The sequence below is a fragment of the Zonotrichia albicollis genome, chromosome 10 (assembly GCF_047830755.1).
Source record: "Zonotrichia albicollis isolate bZonAlb1 chromosome 10, bZonAlb1.hap1, whole genome shotgun sequence".
NCBI lineage: Eukaryota > Metazoa > Chordata > Aves > Passeriformes > Passerellidae > Zonotrichia > Zonotrichia albicollis.
The window spans coordinates 8822433-8842275 of record NC_133828.1 but is presented as its reverse complement, the minus strand read 5'-3'; the positions used below and the strand labels follow the sequence as shown (position 1 = coordinate 8842275).

The following is a 19843-nucleotide window of genomic DNA, read 5'->3' as shown; positions in this document are numbered from 1 at the left end:
AATTTAGCTATTTTTATTCATTTATTTATTTTGATCACTCAGTCAGAGCAGCAGTCATAATGGACTGGCTCATGTATGCTCTGCTGCCCTCCAAAGGATGGGAATGCTGCACTCCTGTTCCTTGAGATGCTTCCAGCCACAGCTGAGTGCAAGGTTATTTTTTTTTTTTTTTTTTTTTTTTATATTCTGTGTGTGGCAAAGAGTCTGGAAACAGAATACCTGTGATAGACTTGAAAAGACACACTTGTCAGGTATTTCCTAAGCCATCACCAAGAATGCTACCCAATAAATACTGCCATGGTTTGCTATCTAGCTGTTCAGCCCATCCAATCCCTGTGCATTGGTGTGATTTTATTCATGAATAAAGCCACCATCCCTGGAAGTGTTTAAGGAAAGCCTGGAAATGTCTCTTGATGCCAAGATCCAGTTGACATGGTGGTGCTCGATGTTGGACCTGCTGATCTCAGAGGTCTTTTCCAACCTAATGGATTCAGTGATTCTCTGATCTGTGTGCAGGGGAGAAAAAACAGAATTAAACCCCACTTCAGCTCTTAGGTCACCAAAGGAAACACGGCTGGCAATGAAGAAGTGTCAGCGCCCAGCGGAGCATGAGCGGCCGTGAGGCGTCTCGCAGTCACAGCACTCAGTAACTTGTCCTCCATGCTGGCGGGAGGCCTCCGGACCCCTTGCAAAAGGAAAAAAAAGGAGATGAGAGCGGCGGGCGAAGGGCAGCGCCGCGCAAGGGAAGCGCCCGGGGCGGGCGGGGAGGAGCCGCGCTCTGAGGGGCCGCCGACGTGGGGGCACCCGGGGGCGCCCCCAAGGGCGCAGCCCGCGGGCGGGGCTGCGGCCGTTGCGCTCCGCGCAGCCAGTCAGTCACATGAGCCGCCGCCCTCCTTCCCCTGCACCCCTCGGCCGCGAATGGCACGGCCCGGATGCGCTTGTACGCAAGGAGGGTGCGGGCGAACCATTGAGCGGGGGCGGGGGAACCCGGCAGCCGCCGGCCGGGAACACCCCTTCGCCGGGGCGCTGCGGCGGCGGGGAGCGGACGTGACAGCGGCGCGGCCGGCGGCGGAGCGCGATGGGGGTCCCGCGGGGACAGGAGCGCCAGGCCCCGCAGGAGGTACCAGAGCCGCGTCTCTCCCAGCCCCCCGTCCCCCGGGCGCTGCCGAGGCCCCGCTGCACCGGCGTCCCCGGGATCCCCGCCCGCTCCTGCCCCGGTTCCCGGCCCTGGCCGGCAGCGCGGGGGTCGGTGCCGCTCAGCGCGCAGGGCGCGGGGGACGCGGAGGCCTGTGGGGCTGCTGGCAGCGCTGTGCGGTCACTTTCGGTGCTCCATCGCCTCCCGTGTGCCCGCTGCAAGCCCGGCTGGCCGGGTTCCCGTGAGAGGCAGCGGGGAGGAGGAGGGTGCCCAGAGGGGTGGAGGCGGGCAGGTGGGGCCGTGCAGCCCTCGGGCACACCTGGAGCCCTGTGAGCGGCTCTCCGGCCTAGGGCCGAGCTGCCGGGAGCTCTGTGCTTCTGGGAAATCGCGTGTATCCCCGGAGCTGGGGGGTTCCATCCTCTAAGGGGGGGGGACAAAAGCCCTGGGATGGGCTGGCTGTGCTGGTGAGGCTTCGGAGCACCGGGACTGTCTGGGCTGCCTGTCACAGTTCACTTTTGTGACTGCCCTGCTTTGAAATTGCATTGCCCAAAAAGTGGAATTCCGTGTGAGCGTCTCCTCCCGGTTTTGTAGAGGGATTAGAAAAGCGTGTCCTGGTTTCGGCTGGGACAGAGGTTAAATTGAAGTGTGTGAGTTTATGAAGCCTGAAATTGAAAGAAATGTGTGAAATGGAGAATAAGTTAACTGGCTTATGGCAATAGGACAATCTTAGTAGCTAGGGGCAGGCAGTGGACCAGGAGTTTGAACAGCAAAAGCAGATTAAAGTATTTAACTGGGTGAAAATATTTCTAAATGGACTTAACATCACATGTGCTACCTGTTTCTTCAATGTCTTTCAAATTAACAACCAGGTTGCTAATGTAAGGCAGGTTTACCCTGATATGTGATCTGTGCCAAGGCTCGGAAAATGCTCACTCTTCAAATGAATGAGAAAAACTGAATTAGTGTTTTGTTGTTTGTTTGTCAGGTGGAAACAAGAGAAGATGAGGAACAAAACATCAAGTTGACTGAAATCTTGGAGCTGTTGGTGGCTGCTGGGTATTTTCGAGCAAGAATCAAGGGGTTATCACCCTTTGACAAGGTGAGGCCATTACAATATTTTAAACGCTTCTTTTAAGTATAAGAGGCTTATACGTTTTGCTGGTTTGCTTAGCAATTCTTTATAAGACAGTTGCAACTTATGAGGCTTCTCTGTGTGAATAATTCTGCAAATGACCTAGTTTCAGACAGACAGGACCTCTTCAGTCTTGAAAGACAATTTTGTGCAGAAAGGCCTGTTTTAAAGGTGAAAATTGGATGCAAACTTACTGCTGTCTGCTTTTTTTGGGTGCTATGGCCTATGCTGGAGTTGTGTGCAGGGAATTTTCCTCTCTCTCCCAACAGCAGTTAAAATAGGTAATCTTTGGATACTTGGAGTCTTTGGATACTTGGAGATAGCATGGTAATTTTTAAAACAGCATTGATGAGAAATGAGGAAGTGTCTGTGTAAGAAAGGAACAGTTAGCCTGGTGAGATTATTTTGGGGCTGTTTTTGCATATCTTTAGAATGTCATATTTGTTAACCTTTCATTGTTGTAGACAGGAAATGTGTGATGCTGACAGTGAGCAAAGTTCAGGTTGAAGAGAGATTTCTGATTTGCTGTAATGCGGACTCTGTGAGAAATTCCTGAACCAAGGTTTAAAAACACAGAACTACAGCAGCTTTGAAAGGGATTCTTCTGTTTTCTGCTCTCTCTTTGATCATAGCACAGCCTCACTTTGCAATGCAATTTTATTTTATTCAAACTCTTTGGTATTGCTAACAGTCGCTGCTCAGGAGTCTGTGCTTTCAGACAGAGAAATTTCAAGGAGACTGCTTTGGATGTAACATTGTTGCATTTGTGTGTAGAAATCACTTACAGGTACTTAAATACAATTGCAAAGTTACCATTTCATGACAGTTCCCAACCTCACCAAAATGAGCCTTGCTACTGAAAATGATCACACTGCTAATGCAAAAGGGATATATGGGTTATCATAGAGGGGAGTGTGAGAGGGGAATTTGTCAGAAACCTTGTTAGAAACCAAGCTTCCTAATCTGCTGTGTGATAATGGCAAGAAATTCCACATTTTAATCCCTTTTTCTCTTCTTTGTCTTTGCACACATTTAGATTATTTTGCACATATTTATGCAAGGCTGTCTTTAAATGTTTCTGTAAAGTTGATGAAACAGCTCAGGAGTTTAAATATGCCCATGTCAGAATAGGGCCTGAAATACAGATTTCTGCAGAGCTGGGGATTTCCTGTGTGCTGATGCTGTGTCTAGCACTTTGTGTTGCATGTGTCAGCAAGCAAGAAATAATAGTAGCAAAGATGTATATAAAAAGGTAAATATAAGACTGCAGTAATTATGATCCTTGATAAAACTTTGATATGGTCCCTTTTTGGAGGTTGTGACATTTAACATACTGTTGTGTTTTATCCTTTTGGTTGGTTGGTTTTCTTTTTTCAATCTGAGAGCTGTTCCAAAACTAATATATAAAGCTAAGAGAGGAATTTAGGTTGTCAATAACTGCTGGGTTGGTTTTTGTCTTCTTGTACACATGTGCTAGTGTATAGTACACAAGCGTACATGTGTATAGTATTGTATGAAGTTGGTGTGGTTGTGTTATCTGAGTCTGTCTCAGAGCAGAGAGGATACTGAGGAGGGTGAGATTACTGAGATGTAGTTTCTAAAATAAATGAAGCCTGGAAGATGCATTTGGGTTTACCTGTTCAGTTTAGAATGGCCCTGACCATGCTGTTGCTCCTTTGCCAGGTGGTGGGAGGCATGACGTGGTGTATCACTACCTGCAGCTTTGACATTGACGTGGATTTGTTATTTCAGGAAAACTCTACTATTGGTCAAAAAATGTAAGTTGATTAAATGGCAAGTGGGGGATTTTTCTTCTTTTTCTTAGAAAATAAAACGTGGGTGGGGAGGGGGATGTTACCTGCTGTGTTTCTAAGGAAGAGTTTTAGTTCAGATTTCCTGCTTTTGAGGACTGCCTGTTTACAAAAGGCACAGGTTTCTGGGTTTCTCAGACTGTAGTTCCACAAAGTCTAAATCCAGAAAGAAGCTTATTTCAAACCAGGCAGGGCCATTCCATTTGGGCTGCCATGCTCTTATATCCCTACTAAGCACTGAAAGCATTTATGTGGCTCCACACTGAACTGAATTGGGAACTGATCCAAATTAAAACCTACCAAAAAAACCCTGAAAAACCAAAACCCAAAAGAAAAAAAAAAGAAAATAGTTTTAACATGAATGAATTCCTGGATCCAGTTCTCTGTGCAGCTGTACGGATGCTTGTGCTGGCACAAGGGGGTGATGCAGAGGCCAAAGCAAAGGGCAGAGGGAGACCACGCTGCTGGAAGCTGCAGTGCAACATTAGAAGGCCTTCCCTGAGCTCCCTGTGTCTGCAGTTCTGCTGTGTAAATAACCCTGACTCCCTTTTATGGTTCTGGGTTAGAATTGTAGCATCAGCAAACAGAATTTAAAGCATGTCACTGTTGCCAAAATAGGTATCTGCCCCATGCTGAGGAGGAGGATTTCCTTCCTCAGGGTGACCCAGTGAGAACATTCTGTTTTGATTCATTTCTTATGCATGGAATTTGCTCATAAGCCAGCTAATTCCAGTGCCAGAGAGCTTATAGACATTGTTTATGCTGGGAAAGGGAACACATTCTAAACTCCATTATTTCTTTATTTATATTTGATAAAAGAGGCATAATTAAAATTTGCAGGAAATAAGTTTAGCCTGATAAGTTACAGTGGCTTATTAAGAGACTTATTTACTTAGTGTAGTTAAAAAGAACATCTTGCTGTGTTTTCTTGAAAATCATAGAGAATTGGCAAGAGTTTTCAAAATAAATATTTGTGGGTATTGCAATTGGAGGCACTCAAAGATATAGATACCTAACTACATAGATAACTAACTACATCATAGATAACTAAGTACATAAAGCATTGCTGAGTGCAAAGAATTAAGTAGAGACTAGGAATGAAAATGGTAGTGGTAGTTTTTTGTCTTTGCTATCCTTAAAACCAGCATGGTCGGAGCTGGTTAAGTCGTTCTCAAAATGTTCTGCTATTTTTCCAGCTGACTGGATGCAAAACTGGCAAAACAAAAATCAGTCTCCTCTCCCAAAACAGCAGCAATGATTTATTTGTAAATCTAAAAGTGTTCAGAACATAGGAGCATAGGCTGTTTTGATGTCCATGTAATGTTTGTGTTGGTAGAGGCTCAGGGCTTCCGTGGTGTTTTCAAGATAAAGCAAAGTTAAACTGTGTTTTCTCAGTATAACTCCAAAGTGATGGTGTTACACCATTGTGATGGTGTCCTGTTATTTAATTGCTGGGCTCAAATAAACATGGAAGCATACATTAGGATAAATAGTTTTTTTTGTTTTAATTGCATTTGCTTTGATTGTGCTTCACTTCCCTTTAGGAAGTAAAATGTTTCAGGCTCTAGTCCCAGATTTTGGTCACTGTCTCATATCTCTTGATCCCCTTTTGTTCTTCCAGGACCTTAGTTGTCCATTTGGACAGTGCTAAATATCAGTGAGGTCAGTACTGGAGCAGTTAATTTTTTGTCCTTCATGGGGAAATAGCTTTGCTTTTCCAAGTAAAGTTCTCATCCTCAGTGGTTACACCTGCTTTAAAAATGTACTTGCCAACATTGACAGCAAAAAAAATTCTTGCCTAAAAATTAGGTGTTCAGTGGAAACAGGATGAATTTCTTACAGATGGATCCCTTGTGGCAGGGTAATCCTTTCACTTAACCAGCTCTTACTGAGCTCTAGAATGAGATTGCTGCCAGCAAATTCAATTTTAGTCGCTTAAAAATATGTGAAGTGCACTGTGTATTTAGCTTCTAAGTGCAGTATCTATTTAAATTCAGAAAGTTTCAGGTGTAACATCAATATTTATTTTGAGAGTTCTGCTAAATAAAGTTTTAAGTCCTTACATTTGTTTCTGGACTTCCTTGGAGTGTACATCTCTTACTTAATGTAACTGTTCTTAAAGCTGCTGTTTATTCATGTTGGGTGTACCCTATAACATGTAAAGGTGTTTGTGGTGGTGTATTTTATATGGGTGTTTTATCTGTCCAGAAATGCAGATTTTGAAATTTTCTGTAGTAGTTAAATGAATTTCCAAAGTAGGAGCCTGTAAGTGGGGCTTAATCACCTCTTCACAGACTGATGATATAAATAGTGCCTGTAAAAGCTGTTTTGGAAATGAGTTGGATTGCTTTTCATATAGTGGAAGTTACTAGAGGGAATCTTTGCACTACTGTGTTTTCAAAAATAATCTGTAATTTACAAAAGAAAATTGTGGCATATATACATCTGTCTTTTTGTTGTTTTTATAATAGTGCCTTAACTGAAAAAATCGTGTCGGTATTACCAAAAATGAAGTGTCCGCATCGTTTGGAACCACATCAGATCCAGGGACTGGATTTCATTCACATATTTCCTGTTGTACAGGTAATAATTTCATGCTGTATTGATACTTTGCTGAAAAATTCATAAAACTTGCATAAAAAATAGAACAAAGCTTTGAATTATTGTTTGGCACTTTATTTAACTTTGAAATAAGTAAGCAGAGAGAAGTCATTTGTCTTGATGTTTTTAAAGAATGAAGTGACATTATGGAAAGAATTTTTAAGTATTGTTTTATCCACATTTAGAAAATAAACAAAACTAACTCTCTGAATTCTTTGCAGTGGAGTCAGATTATGCTTATTGTGGAATGCCTGCTGAAAGGAACCTGAATTTAATCTTGTTGTGGAATCTGATAGTCTGCTTTGGCAGATTAGGAAATAAAACAAATGCCTTCCAGTCTCTGCTTAACTTATGGAGTAAGTTATGCAGATAAACCTTGAATCAGAAGGATATGAATAAGGCAGAAGTCATTGGGGTCATTTCTTTAAGCATAATTTATCCTTATTTCCTATCACTTAAAACTGTGCTCTGACAAGTGATCCTCTTACTGTGTATTTGCTGAGCACCACTGACTCACCATGTGCTTCATTCTCAAGTTTATTAAGATTTAAGCTAACACTTGATGTGTTCCAGTTACATGTGGTATTTTGAGAATCCTTGGCATTTTTTGATTTTCCTTTCATCTACACACAGAAAGGTATCTTTGACAGATAGGGAAAATGAAGACTGTTAAGCAAGCTTCTTTTCCATTAAATATCTCCTTACCTCGTGCCTGTGAAGGAATTTAGCAAGTAAGAAGAATCTAAATTTCAATCTGTAAGAAGTGGGGAAAACTTTCTGGTACTCTTTCCTCTTCTAGTTGGAAGCTCCTGAGGAAAACCACACTTAACTGCACTCCCCACAAAACATTCTGTGGTGTGTCTGCTCTTACACAGCTTTCAGGCTGTGGAAAATTTGTATCTTGCTAATGTGTGTTTTTGCTTCTGAACCCTTATTTCCTATACAGAAGAAAAAAAAAAATCAACCCAGCTGAGTTTCTTGCCCTAGTCACTGGATGGCAATGAATGGTTACATTTATCAAACACTAGGCTTCTTTCATAGGATATATATTCCTCCTCCTGTAAAAACAATAGCACTAGGTGTTCTTTTCTGTCACCTGTTTTATCACAAATCCTGGTGTGGGATATTGCTTCTGGAAAGGAGAAACATAAATTCTAAACAGGGAGGAAATCTGCTTCTGGGTTTCTCTGAGGGCAGTGACTCCCAGTATTTGTAGCTGGCCAGTAGGTGGTAGAGCTGACCCATACAAGTCTTTTTTGGGATGTAGAGGATCTTGGTTTAAAAATTTTGGCTTTCTGTCAGCTCCCTGTGAAGTTCTGCCTGCTCCACATAATCTAGGTTCCTCATTTCATCCCAGCCAAGACAGACTTTCAGGAAAACTTTTTGGTGTCACCAGAATACTGTTCTGAAAAAGACCATGCAAAATATGAAACGCTGACTACACCATGTAAGAATTATGTATTTGGTAATGGCACTTTATTCAATGCCCTGGTAAAATCACGATTCCACTTTATCTGTAAATCTCAAATCAGTTTTCAAATAGTACAAATGCTTGCTCTAAAGTCTGGCATTGTGTCCCATTAGCTCTTGCACTGTCCATGAATTTAGGTGGATCCTTCCCTACAGGAAGAAATTAGGCTGAGTTGACTCACTGCCATAAACTGTAGCAGAACTTTAAAAAAATATTAAAAAATCTTACAATTACTCCATTGGGCAGAAATGTCATTGTACTTCCTAATAAATTCTGCATATGATCACAGGCAAAAGTATGTACAGTCTTGTGTTGAGATGTTCTTGGTAATTAATATTCTTCATTTTCATCTCTTGTTGTCATCATGTTCCCCTCACTTTCCAGGGGTTCATGGTTTATAGCACAGGAAACAGTTGTTGGTTCAAACTTGAATCCCACAACTGATCTCATCTCTTCTGTGACCTCCTGCACAGGCTGTCAACAGTCTGCAAGATTTATCTTCTCCAACATTGTTTAAAATGTACTTCAGGATTTTGTGGCTTTTTGTGTGGTCTTATAAATGTCAGAAGAAGCCTTTTTTCTTGCACAGGCATGTGGTTCTTCATGAGCACTTCATAGGCTTGAAGATCTGTCTGTTCATGGTGGAGCTGTAGTCTTTTAAACCAGTGAGTGATCTACAGTAGGAAAATGTCATACAAGAAACATATGCACAAAAGAAAAAGAAATGTTTGTAAAGTCACAAATACTGACACTTTTTGTTAGGGTTAGGCCAAAGAGTTGCCATGTTTACAAATAAATCACATGCTCTTGTTTCCATGCTTAAAAATGTGCTTTTAGCTTTTATCATGTATTAAAAAATAAGGCAGCAGTTTGGTGCTTGCTGCTATTATTCTTTTGTTTTCAGCTGATACCATTTTCTTTTCAGTGGCTGGTGAAACGTGCAATAGAAACAAGGGAAGAAATGGGAGATTATGTCCGTTCTTACTCAATATCACAGTTTCAGAAAACTCACAGGCTGCCAGAGGTAAGATTGAGGCAGTTCTTGTTTCTGTTATATGTCAGATGTTCAGCTGCAGTACCATCCTCACAGCTCTGAAATCTGCACACTTCACCAGAGTGAAGTGCCATTGTTTTGTCAGTGTTAGAGGAATCCCCTACAAATTTATCTGGGAAAAAAATTGAAGCATTATTGTGACAGAAATTTTGTAGATTCTGGTTAAGTTTTGCCTAATGATTGCCTTAGTTTTTCTGCAGTATTTGGTATTTTTGTATCTCTGTGTTCAGAAGCACCCAGCATGCTGTGGAGAACCTAATGTAGTTAATTGAGAATGAATATGGTGTTAATACTCTATAATTTGGGGTTTCTTTCAGAGTGTTGAAAGGCAGCTCTTGTCTTCCTGTATCCAAACCCCAAAATTTGCTTCTGAAAACTAGATTTGTAAAAAACTTCATTCAGTAACTGAACTGTTCTTCAGCAATGAGATGAAGTTTCCTTCATAGAGGAGGAGAGATTGAATGAGCTTGGATATGTGCCTGTAGTGCAAAGCCATCAGTTCTGTTCTTACATATCACAAGGGCAATTTCATTTTTAACATTTAGAACCTAAGTTTTGTCCCTTTGTAATAGGATTAAAGATAGATGTCCCTAGTATTGGGATAGACAGATGTAATTAACTTGGCATGCTTTCAATTTTGATTTTTTTTTAATAATTATCTTTAATGCTTAGAAACTAAACAGTAGAGGAGACTTCTCTTTTTCACATCAAGTCTATCCCAGTTCATTTCTTAATAGTGTATTAAAGATTGAAGATCCCAGTAGTGGGCTGGGGCTGCTTTTGTGTCAGGCTGCTGGTCTGGACACAGTTTTGATGACCTATCTCCCATCTGAAGGCAGAAGCAAGTACTTTTCTTGTTACAGCAAATCACTAACATTTCACCAAATCACTGGGCAACTCAGAAACTGTTTGACAGCTTTGTTTCACAGAATCATTAGAATGTTGGAGATTTAGTATCCATTCCTGGTGTTTTAATTACTTCCATTAATGTTTTTCAGGATGATGAATTCATGCAAAGAAAAGAGAAGGCACTCAAAACAGTTACTGATATCTTTGTAAGTATGTTAGATTTCTTTTTTTTATGGCCAAGTGTGTGTTTTTAGTAATGAAATGGATGTGGTTAATTCTGGTTTAATTGGGTTTTCTCATGAGAAGATCCCAATTAAGTTACATGTTGATCATCATTGAGACAGGTCTCAAATGCCAATATATCACATGGATAGGTGGGCACTGTATGAGGGGATAAACCACATCCACTGCCTGCATGGGCTGTGTGGAATCCCACACTATCAAACAAAACTCACAGGGCAGCCTTCAGACTGTTAAACCCTCAGCAGACTTAAATGTGTGTTTGAAGCTATCAGCAGTTGTGCTATTTGCCTTGAAATTGGTTAATATGGTGATGATCTCAATTATCTGCATTTCAGAACTTGACTTTTTCACTTCTTGTAATTAGCAATGGAAGTAAACACCTTGCTTCAGAAATGCTTTCTTCAAGTAGCAGATGTTGGTTGGGAAAGGTGGTCTCACCTGTGTTCTCCTTTTTCACATGCAAATCTCCTAACTCTTGGATAAACTGTTTGTGTATATTTTTGGAAGCTTGTTCATGAATGCTACAGAGAGGTAAAATAGTAAAACACCTGGGCTCTCTCACTCTCATACCTGAATTCAGATGTCTGGCTGCCAACTGCAGTTTCTGTCCTTGCTTTCTAATTTCCCTCTTACTTGGGACTATCAATTCACCATTCTGACTCACAGTAGTTCACTACTGCTTTGGGGGTTTTTGGACCATCTTGATAAATTCCAGGGCAGCATTTGACAAGAGAGGAGAAATCTGGTTTTGCTTTGAATGGCACATTTTCAAGGCTCTTCAATAAATAGTGAAACCCTGCTCTCCTGAGAAAATCCCTGTTTTTCAGACAGCTCTAGCCAGGCACCCTGAGCTCTCCATTCATAGATGGAGGTGCTCAGTGCTGGTGTAAGGAGCCACATGAGAGGCTGTGTAATGGGCCAGACAAGTCACCTTACTCTTTTGGCAGGTTTTGGAGGGAGGTAGTTGTTTTTCTGTACAAAGGACCTGAGTGTAATATATGTGGTTGAATTACAGCATGTGTTTGTAGAATAACATTGCAATGAAAGTCTCCAGGTGATGACCAATGTAGCTCCTTTGTTAATCTATTTGAATAATTGTCCTTGCTTTGGAAATTTCAATTACAGTTTCTAAAGTGCTGTTCCTCATGTTTTGATTGGGTTTTTTAATTATTAGCAGACTTACAATGAGTCTTTTACTCCAGCTAGAAGCACTTGCCTTTCCAGTGAGCCATGTATTCTGTTTTACATGTTAGTTTACCCGCTATCAATTTGTTCTTGTTTGAAATCTCCACTTTGGTGTCACATCTTTGAAAAAGATGGAAAGCCATTTCAGCAGTGTTATGGTGCAGGAATTGTTTGTTGAAAATAATAGTTTGTGTGGTATGGAAAGCCAGATTTAAAAAGAAATGTTCTCCCTTCTGTTTTTAAATTGGAAGCAGCTCTATCAGTACAAAATATTAATTGTGAATTCTTGTTTTATTTGATGGGCTGTTGTTGAGCTAATGGATCACACTTGGATGGCAGGAGATTGAAGTCATTTTACTACCAAACTTCTTGAGACTTTTTCACTGTCTTGCAGGAGGTTTACAAACCCCAGAGAAAATACAAACGTCAGACAGGAGCTGAGGAGCTGCTGGATGAGGAATCAAAGGTTCATGCCACACTTCTGGAATATGGCAGGTGAAAGGCTTCATTTAGCTCTCTCTTGATTTTATTGTGTTTTTTATAAAAACAGCTTAAATACATCATCCTTCCAGATAGTGTGTCAATCAATATTAGGTATTTGCAAGCAATCCACTGAAAATTTGGTGAAAAAGGACCTGCAGTTGCTGTTGCTTCTTTTTCTCATTCTCATGTGGCTGCTGCATCAGGAGGCTGAAACATGGTTGAATGTTTTGTCTTCTCACTTTGCTGCAAACTTTCATTCAGAGACAAAGTTACCAAGGCTTTCCGTTTTCTATTATCTCTGAAAGTCCCTCTGGTTTACTGAGAGCTCTCCAAACACATAAAAATGAAGTTACAGAGCTTCTGTTTCTAGTTTCTATTTCCAGTTTTCCTTTCACAGTTTAGTGGTAAGGACATCTTGTCTGCTGTCTGAGCTCTTAATACTTAACAAGTGCAGATTACATCTGAATTCCATTTTGTATCTTCTGGGGCTTCTTTTCCCCCATAGCCATAGATTTTTTGATTTTTTTGTCTCACTGTTTTGAGTACTTTCCTTTTAACAGTAACCTGGAGTGTAGTGTAATAGCTCAGGATTAACTTTCAAATGTGAAGAGAGCATTGCCTTTTCCTCTCATGAGCTTTACATGATAATTTTTTATGGAAAGTCAAGATTTGCAAATCTTGATGGGATATGGAATATCAAGATAATGCCTCTGAAACCATTCTGTAAATATGCTCCAGTACCTGCTTATTTAGTTTACAAAACATTTCAAAACTAATTTGGTTCTGGCTCTTGGTGCATATCTTATGTTGAAAATTGATAAAAAACTTGATGTATTTGTGGAAGTCATAAACAACAGTATTTTTCCTTCATGTTGCTATTGTTCTTTTAGGAGATATGGATTTAGCAGACAAGCAGGAAAAACAGAACAGGTAAAAATATGCCAATTTAAAATACTCAAATTGTGGGAAGAACTGCATTGTTGAAGTGTTGGTTACTGTTAAATCTTAAAATACAGCAGAATAGACAGCTATAACTTCTACTGTTAACAGATTTTATAAATGGCTAACTGCAGTTAAAAATCTGCATGCCATGAATGGTGGAATTGATTGCCCTTTTTAAAGGATTTCCTTCATCTCTGCTTACAGATCACATTTTGCAAATTTATTTTTTGTTTAGAAGAAAGAGGGTGTGGGCATTGGGTTTGTTTTGGTTTGACTTTTATTGTTAGGTAATGACATATTTTGTCTGTTTATATTTTTCAACTGAGTGTGACATAATGTGATCATTAAAGGGTCTTTCTTTTTAAAGAACCATTCAGCTTGGTAAGAAATACTGTAGACATTTATTACAAAACACTTTGTTTGATGTGATAGAGAAACCTATAAATAAATAAAATTATAAATAAATCATTGTCCTTGTGGAAAATTAGCATCCATGCTGTGCTTTTGATGATTATGGCATCTTAAAATGTCCATAAAATGCTGGGTACCTGCAGTTTTGTGATTTCAGTGCAGATATTAATTTGGCTTCAAGTCTTTATTACAGAGATAATGAAGGTAATGCATTAAACACATCATGGACCCAGCAATACATTGAGTAGATTAAAGTTGCTCTTCTTCATTATCTCAGTATTCCACATACAAATGTGACATTTATTTTTTTATAAATGGAGATATATCTCCAACTAGGCATGTCTGTTTTCCCTTCAGAGTCACCACTAGTCATGTTTATAGAGTTTATTTTGTTTCTTCAAAAATTCTGTTGCCTTTGGGATATTGTATATTAGATGTTGTGGAAGCTGAGCCTCCAGAAAGGCAGAAGTGAACAGTGAAATATGTTAGTGGTGTGGAAGGGTGACCTAGAAACTGAGTCTGGCTGTCCCCAGTTCTCTTTGCTTCAGTGGTACAAATTCTTCTAACTGAACCAGGCATGTTTGCAATTTTTATGTTGGATGTTTGTTGCACCGATATTAAGTTGCAAAAATTATTTATTAAAAAAAAAATCAGTCCTGTCTTGTGTAGTAGACATCATATTCTGGGTTGTCTGAGGTTGGCAGCTCTCTCTCTGTGCAATAAGGAATCTTCAGACCAGATAAGTCCATAGGAAGGCAGAGACACAGTTGGAATACTTGTGAGAAATCAGGAAGGCTTACATTTCATTTGGCATGATTTGGAGGGTGAGGATGTTCCAGTAGCTGAAATGTAGCTGTTCTGTTTATATGAATACATTCCAATTTTCTCCTTGATGTCTTTCTTAACATTTTATTATACCTAGTTCCAATATTCTAAGGTCTTAACTTCTCTTTAAAAGGCTGAAGATAAAAAAGCCGTGCTACCTCCAGGGCTTGCAGCAGCAGGGAAGGCTGAGCCTTCTGATGAAGATGACCTTCAGGCTGCTGAGGAGGTGAGCCCCAGGCACAGCAGGCATGGGAGTTACTGACCTGGGGGAGAGATTTCAATTTTCATTGCCCAGTCATTCTCCAAAAGAAGGAAAATCTCCATGGTTACTTAAAGTGAAAGTTGCTTCCCACAGGAGAATACAGAGCTTGAAATCGATCCACAAAATTAATGTTTTTTGGTGTTTAACACTCAGAACTTCTTTATTATTTCTTGAATCTGAGCATTTTTTAAAAGGTTGGTTTTTGGTTGACAGTGGGAGTGGAATAGTCTGAGTGAAAGTTTACTATTACAAGAAATTTTCCTTACATTTGGTAACTTTAGCCACCTCTTCTTTTCACAGACTTAGGGCCCTGTTGCATGTTTTCAAATACACATTATATGATACTAATTTTATGTATGTGTCCCTGGCAGAAAGATAACAAAATGTTAGAAGTTAAATTGTTCTGTATAATTCTTCATGTTTTGCTGTAGCTTCGCATTAAAACTCTGATGACTGGCATGGCTGCAATGGCAACAGAAGAGGTCAGTAGCATTTTAAACTGATACAGCTTTCTTTAAATTATGGTTGATTGTGGTAATTATTCTTAAAATCAGGCTGCTGATTCAGGTCTGAAGTCATGGAATGACTGTTTAAATTTTCATAAGGAGAGTGCATAAAAAATGGTTGAATTAGGAAAACAGTAAATTTTAAAAGGCTAATTAGTTCATTATTTGCCTTGAAATGATAATGACAAAATATAAATAAATGCCTATTTCAGATGGTTTCTACAAGAATTTCAGGGTAAAGACATCACTCTGCAGCTACCCAAGATGCCCTATCTTACTTTATTCATCTTGTGAAATTATTCAGAGGATTATTGGGGCGAGTGCTGGAAAACTGTGCCTTTCAAGGTTCTTTTCAAGGCACTTATAAATACAACATGGGACTGAGACACAGAAAATACTGGATATGCATCTTCTTTTCTTAGTTTGTTGTATTTAATGAAATAGTGGAACTTGTAGTCTGTTATTTGATTTCTGGGCAAAAGGACTGGAAATAATTTCAACTGTTAAACATTGTTTCCGTTGATGCTGGAGTCGTGAAAGAAAAGGTAATAATTAGTCTAGTCTCAGAGTTGACTGACATGCTTTCTACTGAAATCCATTGCAGAATTCAGTTCTGTTTGAAAACTGGTTTTATACATGCATGCAGTTTAAAGCTGAATTCTTGCACGTGCCTGCATGCTTAAAGGTTTGTTAAGCAAATGCAAAATTCAGTATAAAGAATAAAAGTTTCTGAAATAAGAATAATTTGCTAAAAGGATTTAAGTGAGATATTTCTGTCAGCAAGATTAGGTTTGGGGGGATAGAGTGTTTCCTGGACTTTTCTTGTGATTAGAGATTTTTACTCACTGTGCAAATTTCTGTTTAAAATTAGAACTTACTGGAAATTATCACGTAAAAGTACAGGCAGTTCCAAAACTCCAAGCATTTTCTTGATACAATTGCAGGGCAAACTGACAGCAAGCACAGTTGGCCAGATTGTTGGACTCCAGTCAGATGAGATCAAGCAAATTGTGTCTGAATATGCTGAGAAGGTAAGTGTGTTACCTGAGTGGGTTTAACCATGTGGTGTTTGATAGCATTTTAATTTAGGCTTTAAACTGCCAACTTCATTGCCATGATTCTCTTGAAACACACTTTTTAATACATGCTGTGGGCAGCAGCACAGCCAGAGTTCAGGAAAGTTCTTCAAAGAGACTTCAACATACCCAGGCTTTTGGTGTGATAGTACATGTCCCTGAATTGCATTTGTGACTAATTTGGGTTTAAGACCTGCTTAAATCCTTTCATGGATGAAGAGGAGCCTGAGTTGTATCTATTCAAACTAGAGGCCTAAATTCTTGATGTGCTTTAAAATGTTCAGTGTTAAGCACAGAAATACAGCTCTGAGGGCCTGCTCAGAGAAAATTCTAGGCCTCCTGCACTCAGATTTCCAGATGCTTGCACTGGGCTCCAGTTCTCAGTCATGCTCTGTATCTCAGGTTTTGAATCTCATCTCATCAAGCCCAAACCTTTGTTGCTTTGAAAAGTCAAAGCAATTAAATGTGTGTGTTTGCTCCAGTTGCTGTGTTCAGCTGTGATTGTTTTCTGCAGTAATGTGAAAAGAAAATCTGGCTCTTCAAGCAATTAATGCATCCAATACATCACTGCCAGATATGAGTTATAGGTCGCTCTTACTTGTCCAGCAGTCTTCTCATATTTCTTCCTTTTTGTTGACACATTTGAGGTATGGAGCTTTCCCATTTTGGAGATAAACCCTATAGCTCAACAGCAAATTCTTGGCCTTTCTTTATTATAAAAGATTGGAAGAACAGAAGCCCAAGGGTCATATTTCAATGTTACATTTCTTCTGTTCTGAGAACAGGGAGCAGGACCTTGACTATTATAGTAGAGCAATGATTAATACTCTGAAAAGTAAGAACTGATTCAAGTCAAACCAAAAATAGATCACTTTTCAAATCTATGGGATGTGATAAAAAAACCAGAATTTCTGTGCACGTATGCATGCACGAGGAAAAGAATTAAGGATGTTATCAAAGAGTTTGTTGAAGTATCAGCAATGTTTGGATATAATTCTAATAATCTTAGGCCCTGGTAACTGTACATAGCCTGAGAAACACAGCAGTGCTTATTTTTTTATCAGAGTTTTGTCTTACCACAAGCCCTGTAAAGATCCCTGACAAGCCAAATTCTAGGTCTGATGTTGCCATGGGCCAGGACCTTTCTTACAAGAGGCATTTTTGCACAAGGTCTATGCTTAGAATTTTCTGCATTTGCCCGTCCATTCTGCTGCCATGTTAATCTGCTGAGTGAACTAGAGGAAGGACTGTAGTGTCATTCCTCACCTTCTGAAAATACTGGCAGAAAATTATTAATGAGTAGCAAATGGATCATCTTTAAACAGTCAGAGACATTAGTGATGGTTCTTACCCATTTTCAAAAAGCAAGCTGTAAAGTTCACTTCTTGAAATATGATCCACTTTTTTTTAATGGCAAAGCTGTACTACATGGATTTTTACTATTTCTGCAAACATCAGTCTCAGGCTAGTTTAGCTCATGTTTGTTTCTCTTGCATTTTCATTTTTCTTCATTTGTGTCTTATGCGTGTGAGAGGCTAAATGTGGTGGTGAGAAGGATAAGGTTTTGAAATGCATAAGATGATGAAGGAATGTGATTTGACTAAATAATGAGAGGAATAAGTAAGACTATATTTGTTGAGTAGTTCAGGGTCACAGGTGTTGCTTAGAGGCATTTCTTCCTTTCCTAACAACAAAAGCAAAGAAAGCCTCTGAATTGTTGGGTTAAGCCATCAGAATTGGGCTTTTCTTGCTGTGGATGTAGAAACATAACATCATTAAGCTGCTCTTCAATATGAATTACATAGAAAGTGTAGAGGAGGAAGACAGGCTTTGCCTCTTATTTTCATTTAAAATTAAGCTGCTTACCCATCTGCCTGGAGTGGAACCAGGAGCAAATATGAGTGAAGAATATATCACATTTCTTGTAGCATTTTAGCTGATTATGCATTGTAGCAGTTGTCAACATTGGGTAATTATTCAAAAAGCACTTAGTATTGAAGTCTTTGACAGACTATAAATTAGCACTTGAGGTACTTGAAAATTAACTGGTTTTCTAGTGAAATATTGGAAAATGGATTAAGTGAAAAAAAGTCTGAGTGCATGAAGCAAATTAGGAAAACAGATGGATGTAAGTATCAAAGTGAAGACTTTCAAAAGGTACAAATAACCTTAGGCAAATAATCCCTTAGAGATCAAGATATCACTGCTTTTTAATGATTCTTTTGTCTACTGCAAATATACAATTTCTATTCTAAATGCTTTTTGTAAAGAATGTTTCTGTCAGCTTTGCTTTCACAATTCAGAGAGAAGAGGAGGCTGGATCCAGATTGCTGTCTCTGTTATCATTTATGAGACACTCTTGGCAATGCATGCTGGATGGAGTAGTTGTCAAAGGCTGGTGTCACCAATACACGTGCACACACCAAAAAAACCAAAAAAAACCCCAAAAAAACCCCAGAGTGGAAAATGCATCTGCCACACTGAGTATGTCATTGTCATTCAGCATGGAGATGCAGCCAAGCCTCTATTTCAGAATACACTATTGTTCAAGGCTTCTGAAAATCCTGAAGCTGCTTGTTGGAGTGTGGAACATCTCTGATTCAACAAGTTCAGTGAATATCATGGCTTAAGGTGTTTTTTAGTATGCTTGTGGTTTTTTTTCATTGAAGAACTCTACCAGGTTTAACCATAATACTGATGCAAAAAAAAAAAATCTGTCTTCTAGTACACTGTAATATTTTCCACCTGTCCCAGGGCAACTGACTTTTTTAGCTTACTTTACTTGCAAATTTTGGAATATAATTCAGTTGTTCAGCTGCTTGCTTATTTTGATGTGAGGTAAATCAGTAAGTCATTCTTTTGGATAGACACAGTTCTTGATAAGGAATATCACAGGTGTGTCCCACTTTGGTATTTCCTGAGCTTCTGAAGAAGCAGAAAACAATGCTGTGGGATCCAAAAGGCTGTTATTGGTTTTTCAGCAATCTGAGCTTTCTGCTGAGGAGAGACCAGAAAGGCTTGGAGCTGCCCAGCAACACAGAAGGAAGGTGGCATCTCTCAACAAGCAGATCTTGCAGAAAACCAAACTCCTCGAGGAGGTAAGTATTGTGTGTGTAGTAAAGAAGAAAACATTGATAGAAGTGGTTGATCACAAAGTTTTTGCCATCCAGAAAATACCTGCAAGGTGTCTTCTGCACCAGCAATTTGTCATGCTGAACAGTGATTCCTCAGCTTGCTTTGTCCTTGGACTGTGAGAACAGGTTGTGTTCCTGGGGGCAGTTTGCTCAGCCTTAATTTTGGGAAGAACCATGATTTTTCCATTTTAACAGTTGAGGGTCCTTTAATTCTGTGCAGCTTGTTTTCAGTACATAACAATCTCAGTGCTGTTTTTATATGGGGAAAAAATGTACTGACAGCTGTAAGCCAAATATAATCCTTTTATCACTTTACTAAAGTAAGAATTTCCTGGCTGAATTTCATTTACCACTTGCCAAAAGCAGCTTTTGAAACCAGTGACAGTCAAGAACCCTGTCTTTTAAGAAATATTTATGGAGTTCTGGCTTCAATACTGCAGCAAGTTTTGGCAAGATTTCTCAAAATTAAAAATTCATGTCAGTTTTCATGAGATGTGGACTGCAGACTTAAATTTTTTTAATTAGTTAGAATAAAATGTGTTGGTGAACTCTTGGTAAAAAAAATATGAAAAACAATGAAAAAGCTTTATGTTTATAAATTTGGAAAGGGAAGAGTGGAGCATTAAGTCACAGCTGTGTGTTGTGAACAGCACACTGAAACAGCATGAAAGGAAGTGGAACTGAGCTACATGTGCATTTTTTGTTTGCTCACTTTTGCTCCAC

At 39.5% G+C, this 19843-nt stretch overlaps 1 protein-coding gene across 1 annotated transcript in view; it reads left to right on the top strand.

The window, feature by feature from the left end:
* The first annotated feature begins 806 nt into the window (after positions 1-806).
* CCDC93 (CCC complex scaffolding subunit CCDC93) overlaps positions 807-19843 on the top strand; it is a 32297-nt gene continuing 13260 nt past the window's right edge. Inside the window, exons 1-12 of the mRNA XM_005487924.4 lie at positions 807-1120; positions 2121-2234; positions 3951-4045; positions 6550-6661; positions 9076-9174; positions 10203-10259; positions 11876-11976; positions 12855-12894; positions 14276-14368; positions 14836-14886; positions 15855-15941; positions 18968-19084. Of these exons, the coding sequence (XP_005487981.1) occupies positions 1079-1120; positions 2121-2234; positions 3951-4045; positions 6550-6661; positions 9076-9174; positions 10203-10259; positions 11876-11976; positions 12855-12894; positions 14276-14368; positions 14836-14886; positions 15855-15941; positions 18968-19084 (1008 nt within the window). The 5' untranslated portion in view covers positions 807-1078. The remainder of the gene's footprint in view (positions 1121-2120; positions 2235-3950; positions 4046-6549; positions 6662-9075; positions 9175-10202; positions 10260-11875; positions 11977-12854; positions 12895-14275; positions 14369-14835; positions 14887-15854; positions 15942-18967; positions 19085-19843) is intronic.